The following is a 26,506-nucleotide window of genomic DNA, read 5'->3' as shown; positions in this document are numbered from 1 at the left end:
GTAAATCTACTCCTTTATATGCATCTGTTGATTTACGAAACCGAAGAAATGATATTCAATAACATAAATGTGATGTTCTGGTATTGAATAGCTCCCTTGTAATACAGTAATTTTTAAAGAAAAATTATTATTTTAATATGCATTTACCTAGATTTAACAAAATAAAAAAAATACCACGTATGAAATAAATATTTTTTACCAAATATTAAGCGACGTAAGACGGAACAATCACAAGCTTATCTATAACACTATTAAATAGAAAATGTAAGAAGTAGCTTTAATGTTAGAATCATGTAGAGGCTTCTTAATGTATTTACCTAATAACGTTCTTTTGACAAGTTGTGACAAGATTATGATTATAATAGTGACATTTGAATTTGGATACAGTCCAATACCGTGCAAACTTGTAATCGAATTATAGTTGTAATTGTATTTGCTAATATTTTTGTATTACTTAAATGTTAAATGTATTTGTTTTTCGATCGTATTTTTAATAGTAAATAATTTTATTTTATACCAACAATGACCAGTGTAAATTTACCTGAAGACTGTTCGAAACAGTGGGAAATTTTGCTATTGTTGTTGTCATCTGAAGAGAAGAAAATCGATCGAACCAGTGAAAATGAGATTGATACGATGAGCTACTTCTCCAATAATGAAGCAGTAAGGTACGTGCGAGTCCCCTTACGAAAACTGTCGTAGAACATAACCTTATCCCACAAAGTTTTTTGTAATAGTAAATTGAAATTGATTAATTAACATATTTTTGTTCGATGTAGATGTAGTATTTAAGAAAATTTAAGAGCCTTTGAAAACATAAGTAACGCTTTGTCTTAAGCTAGGTTACATTTTCTCCATGTACCCTTGTTAACTTGATGAATATGTTGATAAAATATGGCTTCATGTTCAACATTTATATTATTTCTTCTAGAAAAATTATGCTGCAATGGCTACAACAAATGAAGAGCTCTTATAGCAAGAAGATAAATGAGTTTGATACAGCTTTAAAATGTGATGATGTGTCCTTATTATGGAGACAACGAGGCAATGATAATTTTAGAGCAAATTTAGTTGAGGAAAGCTATAGATGTTACTCGAAAAGTGTAGTATATGCTAAACATAATGGACCAATGTATCCCTTGGCTTTGGCTAACAGATCTGCATCATTGTTGAGGTTGAAGAGATTTAAAGTGAGTTGAATTTTTAATTTATAGTAAACATAATATTTTCCAATGATGCATGCTTTTAAAATGAAATTCAATGTGATCTCCTTACCTTTATAGGAGTGTCTTGTTGATATTTCAATGGCCATCGAAAGCGGTTACCCAGCGGAACAACAACACAAGTTACTCCTTCGAAGAGTTGACTGCTATATTGAACTTGGACAGAGGTCGAGTGCCCGGTCAGCTCTTACTGCTGCTACACAATATGCCTCCACTCTCAACTTGTCAGCTGCATCTGCTTGTGAGTATATCTATTGCAAGTAATAAAATAAGTTTATAGTTCCCGAGTCTCCCTTGTTAAGAAGGTGAATAGATAACTGGCTGTCTAGTGTCAACAGTAATTAATAGAATGCTAGTCATGATTATTTTTAGTTTCGTTTATTTACGATATAACATTTAGGTCATGAAATAACATTTTCAGTGGAGTTTGAGAGACATGTGAAAATATTTGAAAAGAAATTAGAAAACCCAATGTGTGCGGAACTTGAAGATGATGAAATAGAATTACCGGAATTGTTACGAGGGTCCAATGCTGATTTTAATGCTGCATCCAGTGGCATTGAGTTACGGTATATAATTCAAATCATTGTTCATACACTCCAATTACTGGAATGTCAAAATATTATTTTTTAAACAAAATGAGATAAGTATAAAATTGTTTGATGCAATTTATGGATGGCTAGTTATATAGTTAAGGTGTTTGATTTTAGGCGAAGTGAAACAGCAGGCAGATATGTTGTAGCAAACCAAAGTGCTAGACGTGGAGATGTGTTGTTCTCTGAGGAGCCCTATGCCTGGGTGACATTGCCCAGTGATGAGCCTTCTTGCGAGATGTGCTGTCAACCAGACATTAACTTAGTGCCGTGAGTGTTCTTTTCTAACTTACTTAGAGATTATATAAACACTAGCTTTAGCCAGCGACTCCGTCCGCGCGGAATAAAAAAACAAAAGCAAGTAGCCTATGTGTTCTTCTAGACTATCCTCTACATCTGTGCCAAATTTTAACGAGATACCTTCAGCCGTTTAGTCTACAAAATCGAACAAACATCCATCCATCTAAACTTTCGCATTTATAATATTAGTAAGTAAATAATGAAATCTTTAATCATGTCCGTAAAATCGATGTCTGATAGTTGCAGCCGTTGTTCCCGCAGCGTGTACTGTGGTGCGCAGTGCCGAGCACGCGGCGCCCTTGCCTTTCACCGCTGGGAATGTGTTGGATCACAAAGTGCCCTTTTTCCCACTATAGGCATTGCCCATCTAGCTTTAAGGTAAGATAAAACAAGCACTAACTATGGTTTTCAATGTGTTTACATTGTATTTAACATGCTCAAGATTTTATTATTTCTTTTTTAGAGTTCTATTGTTAAGTGCAAGTCAGGGCTTCCCGTTGGTGCCTCAAAAGTCTTTAAAGCCCAACACTGCATCGGAATTATTTAAATGCTATTCCGATGTTGATGATATACAGATATACAAGGCGGATTCACCGGCTTTTTATAGAATGTTTAATTTGGTCACCAACTTTGATAAGATGAACAATAACGATTATATTCAATATGCCTTAGTGAGTATGTATTTTACATTTTGTTTTCTCAAATTAAGAAAAAGAATATTAACCAATGTAACTATTATCCAAAAATATCTAAAGCCGTCATAAAAGGAGAAGGGAAGGAATGCTTTTAACAAATATTCATCAAGAGAAATGCATAAGTTCTTAGGCTTATAACCGACTTCTTTGTTCATGAAATATAACCAAAAGTATTCATTTATAACTTATATACCGTGTTTCAAATCTAAATAAAGTATTTGTATTCCAGACAGCAACTATGTTAACAATCTACCTCGAACATTTTACGACATTTTTTGAGTACTTACCAAGTAAAGTGCCGTACACACTGTCCGGTGAAGAGCTGCGGTTATTTGCCGCTGCGATTATATTGCGCAGTCTGGGACAGTTGGTGTGCAATGGCCACGCTACTTTAAGTCTGGCTACTGTTGAAGAAGATGATGCAAGGAATGGTAAATATTTAACATATCCTGCACCACTGACATATTACAAACTATAATAAACATCCATCCATCCATCTAACCATTTACATTTATTATATTAGTAAGAATTCTATATTTTGCAGGATGTACAGTAACAGAACGTGAAGTTCGCAGAGCAACTGCCATTTATCCATCAGCTGCTATGATGAACCACTCGTGTGAACCTAACATTATCAACACGTAAGCATAACAATACATCTTATACAACTAAATAAGTGAATTTATCTATATCTATGCAGTTAATAAAATTGAAGTGCTTATATATAATATAGAAAAATTAACAGATTTCATAAAGATAATGTATTTGATGATAATGAACATCGGTTTTTAAAAATTTTGTCTGTCAGTCAGCAAGCCGCGTTTATTTCGGGTAACTGGAACTTGTGGTTCGATTGTGACGGGACTTTAGCGGGAAAGTCGTTCGTCGTCATTGTTTTGATTTGAGTATAGTTGCGTGTAGATGATGCAGTTGTGTTTCGTGCAGTTTCTACAAGAACCGTCTGATTGTGCGGTGTGCTAACGAGTTGTCTGCTGGAGGCGAGGTATACAACTGCTACGGGCCGCACCGCGCGCGCGAGCCCGCTACACGCCGCCGAGCTCAGCTTCGTGCACAATACATGTTTAACTGCACCTGCACAGCTTGCCGGGATAATGATAGAAAGGATTTTGTGGTAAGTAAGTGTTATAGGTATAAAAACAAGCTGAAGACACCAATATCCAAAGTTTATTAACATATCTTGCTGAAAGAAATGCAAAAGTTTAAATGGATGTTTGGTTTAGATGTAGAGGATAGTCTGTAATGACTCATGCTACTTTTGATATTTTTAATACCACATGAACGGAGGTGCGGGTGAAAGTATTTCTACATACTTTAGATTGAGTTTTAAAAATAAATCTATAGAAAACTCGTAAAACGAAGTGAAAATTCGAAGTGAAAATCCGTAGTATACGAATTCCGACCTTACACACATGACCATAAGGTTCATTTTGCAGCGAGCGTGCCTCTTGAAAATTGTCCTCCGTGTTGCTCATTTTGTTCTTCGGGGTCACCAATGTAGTGGTAGGTAGTGATGGTGTCGCTGGGGTGATGAGTGTTGGTGCAGATTTTAAATGATGCGACCGTTATTCTTCAACCAATTTATTCACACCAAAAACACTTAATCCACAACACAATATATATAATAAAAAGAAGTAGAAGGAGAGTGCAACACGTTATAAGTAGAAGAAGAGAAGAAACACAATAATAATAAGCTGGGATAACAAGAGCGATAATTAACAGTGGTCAGCGCGGGCACAGTTTGAAAGCGACTGTTAATTAACCGCGCGCGCCGCTCGGTCAATGACCCCGGTCAGCTGTGCAGTCGCGAATTTAAATGCACCAATGACAGGTCACAAAAATAGATGCGTTGCACTATATTTCGACCACTCGTCGTGCACCGTGTTTATATGTGTGAGTGATTGTACGTATTATGTAAGTGTGTATGTGTGCTGTGTATGAATGTCAAGTGTAACTGTGGAGTGTTTTCGTAAAATGTATCAGGTTCCCTACATAGTTATATGCTGATATTATAATGTCAAAATTTTGATGAATAGATGTCTATCAAGTATGTATTATAAAATAATATGCATTGAAGAGTGTTTAGGCTAAACTTTCAGACTAAACCATATACCAAAGTTACAGACAATAATATGAGAGCTTTAAGCTTTAATTTTGTTTTGCATATGATAGTTTGTAGAATATAGCTCTAATTTTGTTTACTTGTGATATAGCTGCTGTTCTCAGCATACGTGTGTCAGTCGTGCAAGTGTCCGGTGCTGGTGAGCGGGAAGCGCGCGCGCTGCCAGCAATGCTCCAGCAACTTCCAACTGGACAGAGCACTTGCCATTATTGACCGCGCCGACGATTTCGCATTACAAGGTAATAGGCAATATATGACGCCAAATTGGACCAAACTTTTTTAAAGTATACTTTATTATAATTTTTTAATTGCAGCCAGATGGAGAGAGTAGTATTAACATAATGTACAAATTATTTTTCTTCTTTCTAGCGGAGAGAACTACAAACCTGGAAGAGAAATGTGAAAAGATGTTAGCATCGTACAAATTGAAGCAGCAAGTATGGCATAGACATCACAGCTCGCTAAGAGCCGCCGCGGACAGATTGGCAAGAATCTACGCTGATCTTGGTATATATCTCTATATCATTAAATTAGCAATTAAATAAATGATACGCATAACTTATTACTGTTAAGAAGTGCTGGAGGATTGGCACAACACTAATTTATTGTCATACGTCCCATCCCTATATTACAGCTGTCAATGTCATTATTGGCGGGAAGCAGTGGCCTTAGTGTTTAATTTAATTACGTTATTACAGCTACATTAATGTCTTTCATTACTTAACTTACAGGTGAATTTGGCAGGAGCGTAGAATTGATAAAACAAAATATTCAAAGTCTTGAATACCAATTTGGCTCTTTTAGTGTTGAGGTAAGCATTTTTAATCTATATCTATATATTAATATTATTATATTATTATAACAGGAAAGATTTATATATTTGTATATAATGTAAGAATTAAAAAACTACTGGACCGATTTTAAAAATTATAGTTATTATTATTAAAAGGCTATGTTATCATTGTTAACATAGGCTATATATTTTTAATTAAACGCGGACAAAGCCACGAGCAACAGCTAGTTTCGTATAAACTGGTATTTAGTTTTATTGTGATATGATTACAGTTTATATGAACAAATAATTAAATAGGTAGCTCATTTGTAATTTACAACAAAATAAATGTATAATTCTTTTATATTCAGAGATTTAAATTATCTTTAGTAAATGCTACTGTCTATATTAATGTAATATCTTAATATGATACAGGTGGCACATGAATTGAGGAAACTCTCCGATGTTATGCTTGAGAGAATCTTTAAGCTGCCTGGTCATCCGGATTATCGGTTTGTAACTTTTAATAAATTTATCAATATATAATTCTCAACCTATATTTCTTGTTCATATGAAGGAAAATAATTACTGAATTGCTTGCTTTTATAGAAGACTGTTCTGTGCACATCTTTAGGTAATTTAATATTTGTTTCTTTGCAGTTACTGGTGTTTAGAGGCGCACAAGATAATGAACAAAGCAGTGCAATTAATGGAATTGAACTATGGCAAGTGGGAAGTACTTGTCAAAAGATTAAAGGAACAAGAAGTATTCCTTGCCTCGTTGTTAGCTGAATGCCGCACTCCTGACACTACCGACTGTGTTCACAACAACTTGCATTATAACCTTAAAATATAGTAAGGACCAATTCCATTCTTCTAATCTATAAGAATTAAATATAAAGAAAGTGATCAAGATATATAAAAAATATCTATAACGAATATCTTAATACTTTAAATAAGATTAACACGAAACTTTAAAACAGAATTTTACAACAGTCGAATATTATTTTTATAAATTAATATTATACAATAATAAAATAATGTTGTTAAACTATACTCGGATATTTATATCAGAGATAACAAGGATAAAATAATAAATAATACAATAATTATTTTTTTAATCATTAGCAAAAGTTATTTAATAATAACAGAAACCATAACACCTATTATTCAATGTATGTAAACTCCGTTTTTTTTATATTAATCAGAATAGAGAAATAAACTAATAAAGCCATGAAATCAGATTGAATATTAACGAATAGAGTTATCATAGTCATACAATCTTCTCTATCAAATTGTCACATACAGTTGTACTGTTACAGCAGATGGCTACTTTAACATTTACTCAAGTCAATTGATTGCATGATAAGTCAATTGAAGGTATACAATGCTTCCGCTTGCAAATGTTTATATGCAACAGTCTGCTTTATATTGAATCCTGGGTGTTTGCTCAATTGTCACCAAGTAATATAAAAAAAATCTTATATTTCTTACACAATAGTGCTATTTGTTACTACTTAGGTCCAGAAGGTACTTAGATTTTAAAAAATATGTAGAATGCAATTTTTGCATTTAAAATTTCTAGTACCCATAATTTTATAGTCCGAGTATAGTTCATATAGATCTCTTTAAAGTTTTTAATTGTTAAGACTCATGTGTATTTTTACTCATTTGATATTTTAATTGTACTATTAGAACGCACAACAATACAAATATGTACTTCCAAACAATGAAATTATGAATTCTGCCTTATAGAATAGTTATCTGTTTTTACAAAAAAAAAGTATTTAACAAATTAGAATCTTTTAAAAATTATCTATTTTACAAGAATATTATAATAGTATTAATGTATAAAAGTTAACAAGAGAAGAACAGAACAGAAACAAAATAATTCAGATTGTTTGAAATATCTAGTTAGAAGAAATTTTAAAGAATATTAAAGTTATTTTAAAGATGTTCACAAAGAAGTTAAAAAATGTAATCATGCCACTGTAACTTATTAATTGTAATATGTATTATATAAATAGAAATTTTAAAATAAAGTGTAACTTATGTATTGTTGTTTTTATTAAACATATATTGACATCTTGAAATATGAAAAATGTTTTAGACTCAAGTACCCCGTTTTATTTTACAATCAGGAGTCTACTTTTGGCTACAATAGCGCCGAAGGTCTGAACGTTAAAATTCGGGGTACAACAAGTATGTTTAATAATTTTTGATTAGTTTAATTTATTTTAGATTATATTAATTTTTGACAGTTAAATAAAATCACAACAAATGTTGCATTGTTTTTGACAAGTCTTTGACATTAAACCAATGACAAGATAATTTGGGAGAGTTTTAGGGATTGGCGATAAATATTGCTTCAACGAATTAGCTATAACAGTTAAAATCGCCGTTGATTTTCATTAAACTTATTAACATTTGATCGTTTACTGCACTAGTTGAATTTAATGAATCTGGTCACTTTTTATGCCAATATTATGAAGAGGAAAGATTTGTATATTTGCATGATTTTTTTAAAAAATAAATAACTACTGGACCGATTGCAAAAAAAAATTCGCCATTAGAAAGCTGTATAACTGAGGGCCACTTTTAAAATAATGAAAATTTAGGAAGCATTAATAATCAGCGTATTTCTTAACCTTGATATTAAAATTTGCTCGTATTTTGCTTCTTTTTGGGTTACGAGGGCTTATCTGTTTCAAAAAGTAATATAAAACTTTTAGCGAAGTCAAATAGCATATGGGTTTATCAATCTTTTAGGTTTTTTGTATAGTAAAAAGCGTTTATATTATATTATTATCCATATATCTTTATTTCTTACTCTCTATATAATACATTTTACAAGAATATAAAAATTAAAATAAAATATATTATATAAAAAAATAGAGCACCACCGGCTGCGGAATCCGATGACTCAAGCAACCAGTGGTCAGGGCCGCAGAGACAGGAACCTCCTCACTATTCGTGCGGTTTCTAAAATAACCGCCTTTTGAATCGGGCCCTTAATCCAACTGTCTAGCGAGAGCTTCTTGAGGTGATATTATTATTATTGTTTTATTGCATAAAAAAGTAGGCAAAGAAGCAAGCAAGTAAATCCGATGAAATGTAAAGCGTCCGCTGACTGGTTTAGGCTACAAACTCTAACAAACATCCATCTAAACTTTAGCATTTATAATCTTAGTTTGATTAATCCTTAAAAAATTAGTGTTTATAAGGAGAATTTAACGTAGACAGATGCTTTAAAAGATATTACGATCATAATCACTTTAAGCGAAATGTTAGTTAGCGTGTCGAATCCGGCCGTGTTTACAACGTTAATTTTCAATAATCGGGACATCAATAAGAAGTGTATGATATGTAACAGGATGTGATTGATATAAGAGGACAGGTGACGCCGGATCGAATTGCTATTTTAATAAAATTATATTTAATGATAACAAACTTATATATGTTCAAAGAAGAAATCAAACAGAAAAATTAATATGCCTTTTATGAAAACGTTATTTTCGTTTATTTTGATGAAAGTGCTACTTTGGTGATAATTAACTAGTTGTGGAATAAAATTAACTTTACGTTTCGTTGAAGAAAAAAACGATTTCGAACATCTCTCGACAGTCTAATATTGCCATGTAAAAATGACAACAAAATGAAGAAATCAAATGTTTGGGCCTAAATCAGTACTTAAAAGTAAAATGCGATTTTTTGTTTGTCTCATTATGTCTAAAATCATATTAAGTTTAAGCTAAAATTATGGAATTCAAAATACACGTTGTAGCAAACATTTGCAATGATTCTGTTCTGCTGAACATTAATATTCTGTGTGACTCAAACATGTCTTATCTCTTTCTCGCAAAGAACTTTATGGTTAATTAGAAAAGGAGGGCAATTATAATTCAAAACAATGTTGCTGCTGATGTTTTTAAATATTATTTGCTGGCAATATTTTCAATATTACCTAAAATTATTTGAAAGAAAACATAGGGAAGGGATGTGGAATAAATTTTTTCACTGTGTCTCTATTGTCGTTTTGTCGTTGCCGCATAAATGAGAGGTCATCTTTGAGAATCTTGAAATCAGTGTTATTTTATATTGTTTAGTTGCAGCGTTTAACCGGTAAGTAAATAAATACTCTGATTTATGATTTATTAGGTGTTTAACTGTTCTTTTACTTCTATTGTGTTTTTATTTTAATAAACATGGCACGTGTCGATATCGGTGGCGTACAATTTAGATTTATGAATAGTATAAAATCAATAAAAAGCATCGTTTTGAATACATACAAAGCTTTTTAAAACAATATTTCTTTATTCATCTTTTAGCATGTCTATAAAAAATCATGTTAAAGGATGATTTCGGTGGATTCTAATGATTTAAGACTACTGTGTACTTTTTTATTACTGCCCTATTTGAATGACGTCTCGCCATTTTTACCCAAAAATAAAAAAAAAGTCTTATAAAGAACATACATTTTTCGATATATTTCTGAGCACGTAAGTAATAAACTACCGAAGACTGGATAACAATGATAATATCACTGTTGTTTATTAATCGTTTGTTTTTACAAATAACATACAAGAGTAATGAAATTTAAAAGTTTGATGAAGCGAATCGATCTACAAGTTACGCAAAGCCTAGTCATATTATATCTATTTGATGTTCAAGTACATAAAATCTTTATTAGACATAGTACTTGTTACTATGACAATATTAAGGAGTACATGTTTTACAATTTTTAAAAAAGCATCATTACTGTAAAATGAAAATGAATTAAGAGAAGAATAAAATGTGATTGCAGTTTACTTTATACTTAAGTTAATATCAAAAATCAAAACTAAGTGTTTTTATTGTTAAATGTTGCAAAAACCGAAGCTATTGGATGGCAAATGAGTACATTGCAGAGTAGACAATAAATATGCAAATTTAGTCAATGACATTATAAAATCATTGCAAGTTTTTGTGCTAGGGTTTCTGATCTATAGATTGTACCAGATTGTAGAACAGATATAAGTAAAATGTAATAAAACCCGCTTTTATTTAACTATTTTCAAATAGTCTTGCCAGCAGACATCACCTTTGTCTTTTGATATGTTAATTTTGGATCTGTTTCTATCAATACTCTTTTATACCATTCTTGAATAAAGCAAATGTGACTCATAAATAATTTATAGAGTTCCAAATTCACAGTAAGATAACGGTGTTTGGTTTTTGATGAAAGTATAATATAGGCATTACAATAGGTTCACAAACTCATTAAAGCTCTTGAACATTCACTAAAGCTGAATATATCTAAAGTATGCTACACTTTGTCCTCTCATCCGCATTGGTTGATGCATATTATTTTCATGGAAATCAACATGTACAAAAGTGATTGATGTTTCCTGCAACTGCACTGCATCTCTTTACAACTCTACTATAATTGTTTTAACACATACAAGACTTTCTAAGAACTGTTTCTTTTTTAAGAGTGTAGGCTGCACATGCTTTAAAATGTAGTAAAGAATAGTATAAACCCTGATTGGCTTTAGTTTAGGATAGGGACATAGATAGTAGGATGAATAGTAATATATAATAGAACTACTATATAACAAATAAAATCTTTTTACACAGAACATGTCAAATAATAAACGTAAAAACCCAATGTCAAACAATAAACGTAAATTGCCGTGCGTCCCTACTCGAGTCCGAAAAGCACGCAGGCCTGTCTCTGATGATGAAAGCAGTGATTCCAACCATTCAGATCATGCTCCACAAGAACCACCAAGAAGCCTAACTCCTGTTAGTGATGAACCAATGCCGAAGTTGCCAGAGGTATGTAAATCAATCTTATCAATTTGTGCTACCTCAAACATACATTTTAACATTCACATTTCCTTCATTCTTCTCTTTCAACTTCAGAATATTGGGCTTTTATGAACCGTACATATGGGCAGTAGGTTTATTGTCTTAAGGTATATTGTTCATTGTCCACACATTGCCCGAGCCATGGTGGTTGACTATAGCCTACTCACCTCTAACTTAGGATATGTTCCGAGCCCCTCAGTAGGTACATATGCTAATGCTGGTCATATTTGTTATCACAAAAATTAATTTTCATTGGAATTATGTAATAATGCATTTTATTCTATTTTATTGTATTGTTGTGTTGCAGGAGCTCTTACAAACATTTTACAAGACACCTGGTGTCCTGTTGATTGCGGGACTTGTTACCTGGGATATGGTGGCTAAGAGAGATAAAACTACATCCCAGCGTTCTCAGCCCAACCTCTTCACTTTCCACAAGTTTACTGATCGCAAGGTATGTATCTAAGTTGTAAGTGTATGTTAATAACTTTTAAAATTATACTTATTTTTAAACTAACTAACTTTAACTTTACTACTAATTTAGTATGTCATAGTGTGAAGTGTATAATATTATTATTATAGTATGTTAATATAATTAGTAGCCTTGGTTTTTAAATTAACTATAACTTACAGTACCGCCTGATTGTAAGCGGATGCTGCGCTGGCCATTCCATTTTAGTCTCTGAAGAAGGCGATGCCTATACATTTGGTTAGTATTCTATAGTGACATTATAATTAACATGTAGTTTCATTAGATTTTAATTTAACATATTGCTGTTTAACATAAATTTTAACCTTAACAACAGGCTGTTTCTATTTCATTTGTAAAAAGTTATTAATTTTTCATAGGTCGTAACACATGCGGTCAACTTGGCTTCGGTGATACTGTCACTCGTAATGTACCAGAACTGGTTCCACGTTTGAAAGGCATGAACATCATACATGCCGCAGCTGGCAGGAATCATTCTCTGTTTGTAACAGGTATGTAAGACCACTGTTATACTACTGCAATACTTTAGCTTCAAACTACACTGTACTGCCTATACAAAATCATCTTTATTTAAAAAAAATTGAGAAACACTTAGATAATACTTGATCCCTATGTTGATATATGTCTTAATACAACAAAATACAGCTTAACCAAACATTAACTTTAATGAATTGCTTCTGATAATGTATTTATGCACCCGTTGGATGATTTATCAGTTTTGTGTATACTATTTTTCTATGTAATTGTGTGAATAAAACAGTTGTTATGTAAGTATACATAACAACTATTTTATAGTAATTTATATAAAAATTGCAACCTCTACATAAATCAATTCCGGCCAATGTTTATGCTGAAATGGGCAAATTATTTTATATTCCTGATTGGCTTAAAATTCAAATGTATTGTTTATGACAGTGGGAGCTTAAATACTTATTTAATTGCAGATACGGGTGCAGTATATGCCTGTGGTGAGAATAAATGTGGACAATGTGGTATTGGTAATACCACCGCTCAGATTCTGGAGCCCACACGAGTGAGACATTCGTAAGTATTACAATTAGAAAATGTTTTACAGTTTAATGTAAACTTTAATTTGAATTAAAAGAAATCTGTAATAAATGCATGTTTCTGCTGTTGAATTTGTTATCTGTGTATAAGTAAGATAATTTAACTTTTTAGTGGAGCACCAATAGTGAGGGTTGGCTGCGGTGCTGAATTCTCAATGATACTGGATTGTAACGGCGCTCTGCATTCATTTGGATTGCCGGAATTTGGCCAATTAGGTAAAATCAATTTTGTTAAATAATATCTCCTTATCTCTGACTTTTTTATTTATTTTTATATGATACTACCCGATGCACGCGACTTTGCTCCCATAAAATAATAATTGAAAAATATTGCTCACTCACTGATAACCTAGCTTTCTAATAGTGAAAGAATTTTTCAAATCGGCCCAGTAGTTTTTGAGTTATTTCAATAAATAAAGAAATACAAATATTTCCTCTTTATAGTATTAGTATAGATCATTGTAAACTTAGAAGTAAAGATGTTACTATACTTTTCTACCAAATAATTTAATGTGTTTTTTTTTTTAATTATTGTAATGTAGCTCCTTTACAGTAAACAACATTATGATTGTTTTTGTAGGTCATAACACTGATGGAAAGTACTTCGTCTCATCAACGAAGCTGTCGTATCACTTTGAGACAGTTCCTAAGCACATTGGATTCTTTTATGAGAAGTCCAAAGAGGGATATGTAACTGCCGTGAAGGATGTCGATATTGTCGACTTTTCTTGTGGAAATAATCATACGGTAAGCTATCTTAACACCAAAATAACGATTTACTAAATTCTCAACTATTTACAACTGAAAATCTTACAGTATACTCTCAAATATACAATTTAACACCATTTTTTGTTTATAAGCAAATGCTTGACCTCTGTCCCACCTAATGATATGTTGAGTGCAAAGTTTTGAATTAACCATGGTTTACATGGACTTTTTTTTATAACTGAAGAACTGTCGCCCGCAAACTTCAACGCGGATTTTAAAAAAAAATCATTACATTCCTGCGTGCATCTACCTTCTACCTGTTACCTTCCAGTTAAAAACCCGTCCAAATCGGTCCATCCGTTCCCGAGATAGCGATCCGGTCGCCATTTTGACAGCGCGGAATTTAAAAAAAAAGTAGCCTATAACATGCCCGTCCATGTCAGCTACCCTACAGTGAAAGTCTAGTCAAAATCGGCACAGCTGTTTGAAGATAATCTGAATTACCTTACTAGTTGATGTCTACTGTACCTTTATAATATGAAGATATCTGACAAGTTTGTATATTACAGGTGGCGATTGATTCTAAGAAGCGTGCGTTTAGTTGGGGTTTCGGTGGTTTCGGTCGTCTCGGCCACGCTGAACAGAAGGACGAGAGTGTGCCTCGTCTCATCAAGTACTTCGACCACCAAGCGCGCGGCGTGCGATCCGTATTCTGCGGCGCTACATACAGCCTCGCTGTCAATGAACATGGTAACTATCACATAATCATACTATATATTATTATAAATGCAATAGTTAAGATGGATGCACGGAAGTTTGTTAGAGTTAGTAGAGTAGCAGCCTAAACGGGTGAAAGGATCTCCATGAAATTCGGCACAGATGTAGAGCATAGTTTGGAAGAACACAGACTACTTTTTATCCCGGAAATAATTACGATTCCCGTGGGATGCATTAATGTTGTATATAAATGTTTAGTCCATAATTCTGCAATGGTTTAACAAATCTTATTGAAATTTGGTACAGATATAAAACAAAGTCTGGAGTAACCATGTGATAAGGTTCATTCCCGAAAAGTGCCCGGTTTCCAAGGGAAACATAGTTTTTTGTTATTTACATAGTTCGTATGTTTTCTAATACCACGCAGACGAAGTCGCGGGCAATAGGTAGTAATGTAATAATTATATTATCTCATATTATATATTGAATTTAAACAGCTTCGGTACATAAAGGCCAAAATGTACAGTTATATACTTTAGATGGATGGATATGTATTATTTCCAGATCTCTATGAAATTTTGCACATATGTAGATATCAGCAGATGACCTGCTTTCGTTTGCTTAATAATATTGTATTCATATTAATATCATGATATCTTTATTGCAGGCATGCTGTTCATGTTTGGGCAGACTAAACGAACTGGAGAAGCCAATATGTATCCTAAGCCTGTCCTGGATCTTACTGGTAAGAAATTGATCTATACTTTAATATAATAAAGTGTAAACACACACTTTGAAATGTAGGATGTCAAAAATCACAGTACATTGAATAATTCTTTTTGTAATAAGAAATGAGCAAGCAGTAAAGAAGCAAGATTGCCATGGTAACTGTAATTGTTAGCCGATGGCAAAGGCCTTCGTTGTCATTTGTATTTCGACATTTACAAATGTCACGTTCTTTGTAATTGCATGAAGCTACACAAGAACAGCTAGAAATATCAATAAATTAAATATTTTTCGTAGGTTGGAACATTCGTACTGTAGGGACAAGCAATACGTCCATAATGATTGCGGCTGATGACTCCCTCATCGCCTGGGGCGTTTCCCCCACGTATGGAGAACTTGTAAGTAACATACACTAGACATTTATTGATTCACAAATTAATTAAAACAACACTTTGTGTTAACGCATTCGATGCGAAACGATCTTATAAACAAAGTAACAGAAATAAAGAGCTAAGGTCCTAGAAAATGAAACAAATCAAGAGAAAGCCCTAGTACAAAATTTGCAGTCGTAGGAACTTTTTAACACAGTCCCACTTGCCGTAAAACATATTTAAATAATGATTTATGTATCAATCATCAAATTTATGATATAGGTAATTAAATATGTTATATCTTTAAACAGGGAACCGGAGAAATCAACAAGTCGACGGCAAAGCCCAAAGAAGTTAGCAAAATGGACGGCCTCAATATAACACAAGTGACAATGGGATACTCTCACACTCTACTGCTCTGCGACAATTCCATTGAGGCTGTGCAGAAAAAGTTGTCTCTGTTGCCAGTTTTTAACCCTTAAAAACATCCATACATTTTAAAATATTCATTCCAGCATTGCATGATATAATTAATAAGTATAATAATGAGGTCATTTACTCTATTCTCTCCTCAAAGGCCACAATCACATTGTCATATTATACATACTTCATTGTGTGTAAAACACATTTAATATTTTACTAATTTCTTGTAGCATGTTAAAATACTTAAGAACAAAGAATTGATGTAGGCTAAGAATGTTCAGTAAGAAGCATTGGTGTTCCGTTTTAGAACAATTCATCATTCAGAATAATATGTTTCTAACTTGGATTGTTAACTCTTATAGAATTTATATATGCTATGTAAATTGCAACAAACAACGGACCACTAGAAACACGACTGATCTATTGTAACAGGATAGTGTAATCTCTATTAGTGATCTCTGTCAGGCAGTGTATTATTTTAGGCTTTTTTCTCACGCTGATCATCTGCAGTATTCGACATATTAAGACTAAACGATTGATAATTGAGACTGTTTTTAATTCATTTTAAATAAGTTTAAAGTTTTAAACAAAGGAGATTGGCCATTATAGTAAGGACTTTATTTTTTTTCTAAATTGCATTTTATCAAATTGTAACTTAGTAAAATGCGACTCAATCTGTAGGATTTTAAGTGTTTATCCTATTATAAAAAAAAAAAAAACGTAAATCTCTAATGGCTTGATGAGTGAGAAAAAATTTAAGGTAATGCAATGAAAATTTTTGACACATATACATACCTATTTTTTGTTTTTTTTTACAACGAAATAAATCTGTCCAAAACAAGAAAGTCGATAATTATAAAGTTTCTAGTTTGTTACTGGTGCAAAATAATAAATGGTCAGTCTCCTTAATTTAGACAGTATTCAATACTGTTTCTTTACAACAACAGGGTAGGACTTTAGCACATTTATTTGAACGCAGGTATTTTACCATTTTGTTTATTGAAAAATATAAACAATTATAGGTAAAAAGTTAATTAAGGATACACCTAATTGATTCATTTAGCATACACATTTGCCTAAAGGTTGTGAGTTTTATTTTTTAATAGAAGTCCTCCCTGTTAGTTGCCCACCTCCGTTCACTATCTTAGTATACGATTTTTAAATATTTACTTGATATTATATAAGAACTATCTTTTTGTACTTGAATAAATTGTTTTTTTTTATGATGGTTTTACTGATACAGTGTAAACACTTTGCCGTGATTAGTTACAATGAACCTGGTTAAAATTAATGTCATTTACCTAATTTTCCAAACATTGATATTGTATATGAATTTCTGCTTGTGTTAAAGAGATAATGCTTGTAATTGATTTTACCTCAAGGAATATAGACATATCTTTATATAATTAAAATGCTATCTATCGGTTTCTTTGAAGTGTTAACACTGTATTACATTTCTCAATTACATTTAAGGTTTATAATTCTCGTACTTAATATTTGTTTCTAAATAAAGAGAACATTACTATAAATAATGAATATAGTACAGTTTTTCTTGCCAACATTTTTGGAGTTTTACTTTATCCTAGTAACAGTTAATTCAAGCTTTGACTAACCAGAAACAATTGGAAATCCCTCTAAAAAAACATTTTCTATACAAGACATTGGGAGCAGACAATTCTGCAGTGGGCTGATAAAAGCTGATGATGATGATGGTAGAAAATAACCATCACTGGGTTTCGATACATTTGATTTATTTTTCGGTCATTGTTTGTAATCGACAGCTTTTGTTTCGTTCCGATTTATACGCGCCCGTCTGTGGTAAATGACAGGTAGTTCTATCTTTATTGTTAGTTCGCAATCTCACCACCGTTTCGAATCCTGACCATCAGTGCCATAATGGCGAAATTCTAATAAGCACAAAATATTTTGTCTTATAGCCTGATTAATTGTAGAGGTCAGTAATGGCAACACTGCAAGACTGCAAGCTGTTATTGTCAAATTTCAAAACACCATCCGGCGAATACTCAAACTCAAGGTTTTGAATTGGATTTATCTATATTTAATATTTATTTATTCAACTTGTTGTCAAGCAAGGTTGAATGTGGACCAAGTATTAAGTTAAGAAATAATCAGTAAGTTAATTCACACCAAAAAATTCACTAATAAATAAAAAATAATGTCTGAAGAAAAGGAATCTTGGACTGGTGAACGAAGAAACAAAGGTAAAGTATATGTTTTAAATCAATAATCAGCAGAATTTGTAATTTTAACTATTGAATTTTAAATGCTTAATCTAGGATAGCTTTGCCATAATTCATCTGTATTGTAACATTATTAATTTATTACAGATTTACGTATGTTTCCGAGTTGTTCCAGTTTTGATTTGTTAGATCCACACGATCCTGTCCTTAGCCGATTAGCAACGCAGATGTTTAAACGTACTAACGACTACCTTCAAGGAGAAATTGAGACTGGTCAGGTAACATAAATGCATAATGTTGTAGAAACATGTCTTATATTATGGGATTAGTTTATAAAATATGGTTATTGAGCAGTTTAGTTGAGCATTTTTAGTTTTTCAAATCATCAAACTATGACTGATCAGGTTGACTATTTCATAAGATTATTGCCAGTGATTTTGGGTGTTAAAAATTTTTGGTAAAGGGTCTTATTAAATAGTTTAGAACGAGACAGTTTATTTATATATTTAAAATGTTATGTTATGTTTTATAATACACAAAATGATTTCAGCAGGTGCAGTATTTTACATAATTTGTGATGTTTTAGGAAAATTATGTTCTCTTAGAAGAGACAAACAGAATGGTCATCACTAAATATGCAAGTCTTCAATCCCTGGCAGTAAATCTCAACAAGTCATTAGATGACAGCAATCATAAATGTAAGTTTATGTTCTATCATTTTAATCATTCCAAAATAAAATTTAAAGTGCAAGATATTTTTAATTCTCTAGTAATGAAAACCTAAACCTGATCTGATAGTATTGTGAAAAAAAGTGTTTTCTGAAGATGTTTTAAAATGTGTTCTTAGTATTTATTAACCTATTTATATAAAAGATGTTATATTTTATTGATTAAACTACCATTTATTTCAGATCAAGTAGAAGTTAAGCCGTTGCTTGAGCAAATTGATAAAATATATGTTGAACTGTCAGCACTAGAGTCCACAGCTTTCCGTTTGGACAGCTACACTAAACTACTTTTGGGGCGTTTTGTGGAACTCCTCGGGATAGATAACCACAATGGTACTAATTAATTTAAGATGTTTTGGGGACTTATTGTATCCCATACTTACCAATAAGTCTAGGAGCCATGAGTAGATCGAACAGGCTGCACAAAAAAACTCAGATCTCAAAATGTTACCTAGGTCTTATATAAGATATCTCATCTCACCTAAATCTTGTATTTGTTAGCTTCTAGTTATGTCTTATACATTATTAAATGTATTATTCATGTTTAATAAACATTGTTAATGTTAATACTTTTGTTCTTAGTTTAATTTTGTCTCATTATAATAGTTCAATGGATATTTTTTTAGAAATAACCTTTCAGTCTGCAGAAGTTGTTATAAAGTGTAATTAAAATTTTCCTAATTATATTATTATTCTTGAGATATGGACAATGTAAATAGTAAAATCGTAATTTCAACATTTTTTCATATTAACTTATTAAAACTTTCGTAAGACATTATACTATATGATTTATATTTTATCGGATTATTGATTTATTTTATCATGTTGTAATTACTGTTTTCAAAAAATGGTGGTAAAAGTAATTTCATGGTTTGTAAGTCTAAAAGCTCATCAAATAGATACCATCCAAATTATTCCAGTAATTTTGTCAATCAAAATTTGTCAATTCACTTTTATATTTAATCTTACTTCTTAGTAATAAATAAATGTAAAAATTTAGAAAGATAGATGGATGTTTGTTGAATTTTATAGACCAAATGGCTGAATAGATCCCAAGCCCAAAATTTTGGCATAGATGTAAAGTATAATCTGGATGATCTATAGATTACTTACTATTGTTTTTCTTAAATTCCACGCAGAGTCGCTAGCTAAATCTAGTAATTTTTTATTTGTAGTATAAATAATAAAGCGATTTATTTTTTACTTGTAAATTTAAATTAACTAAAGAAATTTATACAAATTAATGTTTGGTTGTTATGTCGTACTCTTAGTTTCCTTGCTAGATTATTTATTTTAAGCTGTTAACTGTTAGTAGTTTAAATGACTTATTTGTGTGTGAATTTTGACGGAATCACATAAAAATATAAAAGTGCAGTATTCTCAGTAGAATCCCAGATCTCAAGCAAAGTATTTCTTTGTCACTGATTGTGTGTATTAAATAAATTGTCATAAAATATATTTCGTTTTACTTGTTCTGCCAAATTTCAAATTTTATAGATTTTAGAAACATTAGTCGTAAATGTTTAAGGGGCTAATAGATGGCGCTGATTTATAATGTGGAAGTAGTAGCTTTACTAGATGTCGCTGTTGCAAATAAAGCAATGTCAGTGGAGACATCTATTGCCAGGATAATGTAAGTAGAAGCAAACATCAGACAATAGATGGCGGTACTAGTTAGAATTTTGGTGGATGATTTAAAAAGGAAAACGACATTATAATTGCAAGTAGGAATACAGTGGTAGCTACCAGTTGGTTTTTTTTTATTTATATTAGCAATAGTTATCATAATCTAATATTTTGTATTTTTGTTGATCGATTGATGTTATTTTTGTCAGGTAAATGATGCTTTTGTATGTTATATTTCAGAATAATTATTCGATAGAATTTGTCGGTAGATCACCAGGAAATCCTGTTGCAGTAATAGGTAGATTTTTCAGAGCACTAGTAGTATCATTACGATCTCCCATAAACACGATCACGATGTACCTGGTGTACAATGGTGTCATAGCCTAACCCATCCCCTTTATTGCGGCCCTAGTATTCCACCTTTTTCTTCCACCTCCTTTTATAAAGGCTGGTTATATTTCCGTAACTTTGTTGCCTCAACCCTTCATAAGTAGGGCAAGAATAGGCAGCTGACAATGATCATAGATAGGTAGAGACAAGATATTTGATTTTGTATATATTTTTTTTTTCTTAAAATTGCTCTTGATGTAATAATGTATTATGTGAAATTATTTGAATAGGTGCATCATACGAATGTAAATAAAACATCGTGTCGGTTTATTTTAAAGTTTTTATAACAAGTATTAGTTACAATAAAACTTTACAAGTTCCTTTTGTACAAGTAGCGGAGTAATCTCCGAGTATTGAAACTCAAATGCTTTTCAGATAATCGTGGCGTTAACGTGGATAGTGCTTTAGAAGGATTTAGGGTGTCGTTTGCGAGCGAAAGGGGATGCATTCCCCTGTGAGCTGTCCATCCGTGCATCCAGTGTCGCCACTCGCCGAGTCTCCAACTCTATTTACAAATAAGCGAACACGAAATGTCGTGTCTTCTACACCAGTGGAACAACCAATCCAATATCTATTCTACAATTGCTTATATTATAAATACTCTTGAGCATACAATTAAATGTGTCAAACTAACTTTTCCTCATTACCTAGATAACATTCTAAATGTATAACATTTATTGGGTTGGGGAATCGGAACACAATTTTTTTTGTTATTTTTTTTAAAAGAAAGAAAATGATTTTTATAGATCATATTTTCATTAATATATGATAAAAAGAAAACATTGGATTTATTTTTCCCCAACCTAATATTAATTCACATTTAACTTGTTCGATGACGACCTGTGAACTTTCTCTAAACGGATAACAATGTATTTTATATCATAACTGTAGTTACATAAGTATCTTACCTAGTTGATGGTGGGACCACACGCTACAAATACTGTTCCTATATACTTTAGAATTTTGTATATGTTTCGTTAACTTATATCCTAATATTTCATAGAGGCAAACCACAGCTTTCTGTTATTACAGTCTTCAACTACACGGATATTTAAAGTACAATATTATTCTTTAAATGCAGAATGCAAATATATTAATGTCTACTTTTAAGATTGATTAATATTTCATACTGAGTTTGATTACTAAGTGAAATGAGAAAACTTATAATTTAAATATCTGTGTTATATTGTATGATTTATTCTTTTTATTATGGCACATACACTTAATTACTCATTTCGAGATATTTAAACAAACATCAAATAGGACGAATAGATACATACATAGTTCTTGAGATACAGACTTAACAAGTAATAGACAACCAATTATTTTTAACATAATTATGGTATAATTTTTGTTCCAATTTTTTTTGTCATATTTGTACATTCATAATTAGCATAATATAAAAAAAAACATATAATGGTTTACAGTCAGAAAATTGGATATGATAAAGATTGTTAAGTTAATTTAGAATAATGAGTTGTAAGTATTGAATTTTCTATTTTATTATATTATTTTATCGTAAGTAATTGACATGAAAATGACACCTTAAATACATTGCTATGTAATTAAGATGCTTTATGGTAATCTATATTTATTTATTAAACTTCGCTAACATTATAACAATTAGTTCCAACACATAAGTACCAACTGGCGGCTGTTGCAGTTTAACAGTAGGGTAGTCGCCGTCCCGTGTACTATTCTGAATAGGTTCCTAAAGTGAGGAGAGAGCGAGAAATTTGAAGAGAAGAAGTCATAATTAATCTATTGGCTTACTTACTAGGGCTGTCAGACATCAAGAAAATAATTCTTTGTTTTGATAATCTTAAAGGTTATTTTAATTAATAAATGGCAGTAAGGTAAAGTTCACAGTGATCAGTCAACGGCACGAGTCAGTAGCCAGTTTTATACATTACATTAGGCCGTGCTTGTGGTACAACACAAGCGACACAAGCGACACGCTAACAGACCAGAGAGCCATATCTTAATATTGAATTGAGCATTTGTCGGATGCACGGACGAACAGATCGGAACAACCCTGTAGTATCTACTGAACCCTAACTAATAAATAATGAAACGATTGTTTTCTAGGAGCGTACAAGATTAAAAGCTTTACATTGTTAAAAGTCTTTACAAATTGTATAACTTATCGTAATCTAAACCTTTTCATCAAATAAAAAGATAACATATCTGTTTATTATGTCTTACAGCTACAAAAATATGTTATAAACTATTATGAAACGTAACTGGAACATAATATGTGGTACGGTACAGGTGTGATAATTGTGTATAATTTACTAATATTGTTTAATGTACACATACACATATATACATATATACGTACATCGACATGTATACATATACATATATATGCGATACGTTCAATTCCCGCAACTGCAATTAAAATGTAGCTGTCCAATAATAGTTATAATAATACAATTATTTATTTATAACTTACTTTTTAATTATATTTATTACGGTCATTTTAGATATGACTTTAATTGATTACACAATAGATATAATAATAATCATCAGTAAAAGGAGAATAAAACATTCATAAAACAATATAATTATGTATAAAAAAATCAACATTATAATAGTCACAGCATAATATAATATAATATACTCCTTACGTTTGTCCGTGACAGTAAATGAGCCATCGTGTCGTGTCGTGACGTGTCGTGACGTGACGTGTCGAGTCGTGTCGTGTGTACGATTGAAATGTAAGCACGATGCGAGTACGAACCTGTTGTTCGGGATCCTATAGTCGGAAGAACTACATCATTTTGGAAGCAAAGCTGGGATTTTGTCAGTAGAAAGCTCGTATAGATTTAGGAATTATGGGCAAGTATGACATTAGGTAAGGATTGCTTAAGAAGTTATCAAGTCCTAAAGTTGTATAAGTTAAGTCCATACTTACGTTATTCCAGAAAAGCTGGATTTGATTAACGTTACTCCTCTGATTATATCACTCCTAAGTAAAGGTAGGCAACGAGCCTCTCCATAGGGTTGTGTGTGACGACACATTCTCCTGACAAATTGCTCCTATCGTACTATTTGTAGTGCTTTTCAGTACCGGACTATGAAATAGTTGATGTCAATCTACCGACCACGGATCTCGGTCTAACGTACTCGAAGTGACGTACATATATTAGAGTTATCTACCTATGTGTTGGCAAATGACCCGTGCGTATACACATCCCGCACAACGCACCGCTTCCTCACAGTCATTGCATCCTATTTGTTCGATAAAAATCTACTTTTATTTTTATCATATAGAATATATTATCATCCTCATCACCATCAAATACTTAACAGTTAACTTTTATATATATCTAAAGCTAAAATCATTCAACGGCCCGTCCACGAACGGAGCTCACATGGCTCTCATTGCCCTCGCTTCCAATTCAATCAAATTTGATCAGTTAATTCTTACATTTTTTTATTAAAATTTCATGAAGACCTACTTAAAACGGGTATAAGAAACCAATGGCACTTTACACGGTACCTAGGCATTTCATAAATTACGTCATAATATGACCGACTAAAGAATCTATATATGTAAATTTTACGCCGTGACTTATAATTAAGTTTCGTTATTATACCTAATCACATCGATTTAGAACATTTGTTGTGTGGTAGTGATAGAGCGGCCCGCGGCTTGGCGCTTCAGTCCATGAAACAAGAAGTTGGCGGCGGCCTTGATGGGGGCGACCAGCGGCGCCGGCGCATGCACAGCTATCTCCCAGTGTCAGACGTTGCCGGGGGTGGGGAAGCGCGGCGGGGGCAGCGGGGGCGGCGGCCGCCCGCCCTCCCCGGCCCCCGACGACTGCTCCGACACTACACCCACACACACAAAACATAAACTACTGTTTCATTACATATACTTATTAAGTATATCTCTACATCAAATTGCTGCCGCGCCTCTACATTTACAAATACCTATTCTATCTATGTTTACACACTCTGTTTTTCCGAAACTACTCTTTAATTGATTACAAGCATGAAGCTGAAATCGGTAAAATACGTAAACTTCTACAAAAAATACTATTAATTGCGTTAATCAGAATTTGAACATGTTCCACTAAAATGTAATATAACTAATATATAATTTAATATAACTAATATACCTTAAAATTCAGAAAGCAATCTTCAATCTGAGCATAAAACAAGCTCAAAGCAGTTAATGAACCCTGACGAATTAAAGCTGACACCGCAAACAAAACTACTTTTAATTTCCTAAATCGACTTCGTTCGTAAATAAAACGCTGCTCTCGTTCTGTAAACCACATTGTTAGCTTCGGACTAACACAGGCACGACAATAGACAAACGAATAGTAATTACTACTATGTTCCATGAAATAAAGCATTCCAGGAAATCGTATACAATTTGATCTGGAATATATTTTGATGTCTGACTTATAGTTCATCAGTACGTATATTTCGTTGGAAATCCTTTTCGCAAATAACTAAAGCAAAGGAGGTATCGCCGAGCACGAACGAAGCGGTCTTCAATTATCAGTATACTGAGCTGGGAGATATAAGTTTCTTCGACTATTGTTTTTCGTTTTAAAAAAGCTTTTTCTGTAAACAGCTGTGTCAATACTTTCCTTCTATTGTCGTTTGTTTTCAGACGCAGGCTTAAATAGAGTGCCCACTTATTTATATTAAAGTTTGTACAGCAAACTATAAACTGTTTTTTCCATTTGTATAAATTAAAGTGTTGACGAGACGCATACATTCAATGAAAAACTGTTATGAAAAGCAAAAGCATTGGAAAAACAAGTTGGACACAAATACAATGAATTCAATGAAGTGCGGGGTCTGGTATAAAAGGACGAGTAACAAGATAAAAATGATCTCATAAGGATGATCAGATCGACGTTACGTTAGCCTTTATTCACAAGTATATTGGACACAAATTAAACTACAAAAAACAACATAAGAAGTTATATTATTCAGATTTTCGTGTTTTATCCATTTGATTCAAAAATATTTCTTATCAATTATTGACACGGCTTTAAGAACATGTTGATTAATTAATTTTGTTCTATGATCCGATTCGATGACGTAATGAATATATCAGAAGTAAGATCACTTTTATGTTTGTTATTCGGTTTTCTGATGCGTGTAGTGGTGTAGCGCGGTTTGCGTTCGGCCTAAACATTCCTAAAAGTATCTACAACCTAGAAGTTTTCCAGATTGAGTTGGTACTAGTTATGGTAGTGGAATGCGTTTTGAGTATCATATTTTTTACAGAATAATAAGCAGATGTGTAAAGGGTTTCCACAATGCGTAATTTAACTAATGGTTGTGAAGAACCGAAGGCTGCAGAATCACACGCAATGTAAAGCCGCCTGATAAAGCATATATAAGTGTGGTAAGCTAATATGTGATGTTGGTGTCGGTGAGTTGTAGCGTGACGGGATGTGATGTGGTGTGGTGTAACTCACGTGAGTCGTGTTTCTCGTCGAGAGGAGCGGGCGGCG

The 26,506-nt window shown here is 32.4% G+C and overlaps 4 protein-coding genes across 4 annotated transcripts in view; 3 read left to right on the top strand and 1 right to left on the bottom strand.

The window, feature by feature from the left end:
* The first annotated feature begins 281 nt into the window (after positions 1-281).
* LOC106110245 (SET and MYND domain-containing protein 4) lies at positions 282-6,684 on the top strand. Its single transcript, XM_013291997.1, has 15 exons — positions 282-668; positions 932-1,190; positions 1,284-1,464; positions 1,645-1,792; positions 1,934-2,086; positions 2,357-2,494; positions 2,580-2,787; positions 3,041-3,242; positions 3,356-3,452; positions 3,757-3,943; positions 5,043-5,190; positions 5,321-5,458; positions 5,683-5,762; positions 6,159-6,235; positions 6,384-6,684. The coding sequence occupies exons 1-15, from the start codon at positions 523-525 to the stop codon at positions 6,577-6,579; spliced, it is 2,358 nt and encodes a 785-aa protein (XP_013147451.1). The 5' UTR covers positions 282-522; the 3' UTR covers positions 6,580-6,684.
* Positions 6,685-9,756: 3,072 nt separating this feature from the next.
* Positions 9,757-17,611, top strand: LOC106110271 (protein RCC2 homolog). Its single transcript, XM_013292036.1, has 12 exons — positions 9,757-9,845; positions 11,340-11,540; positions 11,881-12,027; positions 12,207-12,282; positions 12,423-12,554; positions 13,008-13,107; positions 13,243-13,346; positions 13,711-13,877; positions 14,408-14,588; positions 15,223-15,300; positions 15,579-15,679; positions 15,964-17,611. The coding sequence occupies exons 2-12, from the start codon at positions 11,343-11,345 to the stop codon at positions 16,132-16,134; spliced, it is 1,455 nt and encodes a 484-aa protein (XP_013147490.1). The 5' UTR covers positions 9,757-9,845; positions 11,340-11,342; the 3' UTR covers positions 16,135-17,611.
* A 482-nt stretch (positions 17,612-18,093) lies between these two features.
* On the top strand, positions 18,094-19,688 carry LOC106110229 (biogenesis of lysosome-related organelles complex 1 subunit 2). Its single transcript, XM_013291971.1, has 4 exons — positions 18,094-18,297; positions 18,424-18,554; positions 18,863-18,974; positions 19,188-19,688. Exons 1-4 carry the CDS (start codon positions 18,252-18,254, stop codon positions 19,346-19,348), a joined length of 450 nt encoding a protein of 149 aa, XP_013147425.1. The 5' UTR covers positions 18,094-18,251; the 3' UTR covers positions 19,349-19,688.
* Positions 19,689-21,282: 1,594 nt separating this feature from the next.
* LOC106110205 (glucose transporter type 1-like) overlaps positions 21,283-26,506 on the bottom strand; it is a 21,683-nt gene continuing 16,459 nt past the window's right edge. Inside the window, exons 13-14 of the mRNA XM_013291937.1 lie at positions 26,471-26,506; positions 21,283-24,857 (exon numbers count right to left, since the gene is read on the bottom strand). Coding sequence (XP_013147391.1) covers positions 24,769-24,857; positions 26,471-26,506 — 125 coding nt within the window. The 3' untranslated portion in view covers positions 21,283-24,768. The remainder of the gene's footprint in view (positions 24,858-26,470) is intronic.

This window comes from Papilio polytes, unplaced genomic scaffold, assembly GCF_000836215.1.
Source record: "Papilio polytes unplaced genomic scaffold, Ppol_1.0 DF820711.1, whole genome shotgun sequence".
Classification (NCBI taxonomy): Eukaryota; Metazoa; Arthropoda; class Insecta; order Lepidoptera; family Papilionidae; genus Papilio; species Papilio polytes.
This window is presented reverse-complemented; position numbering and strand designations above follow the sequence as displayed.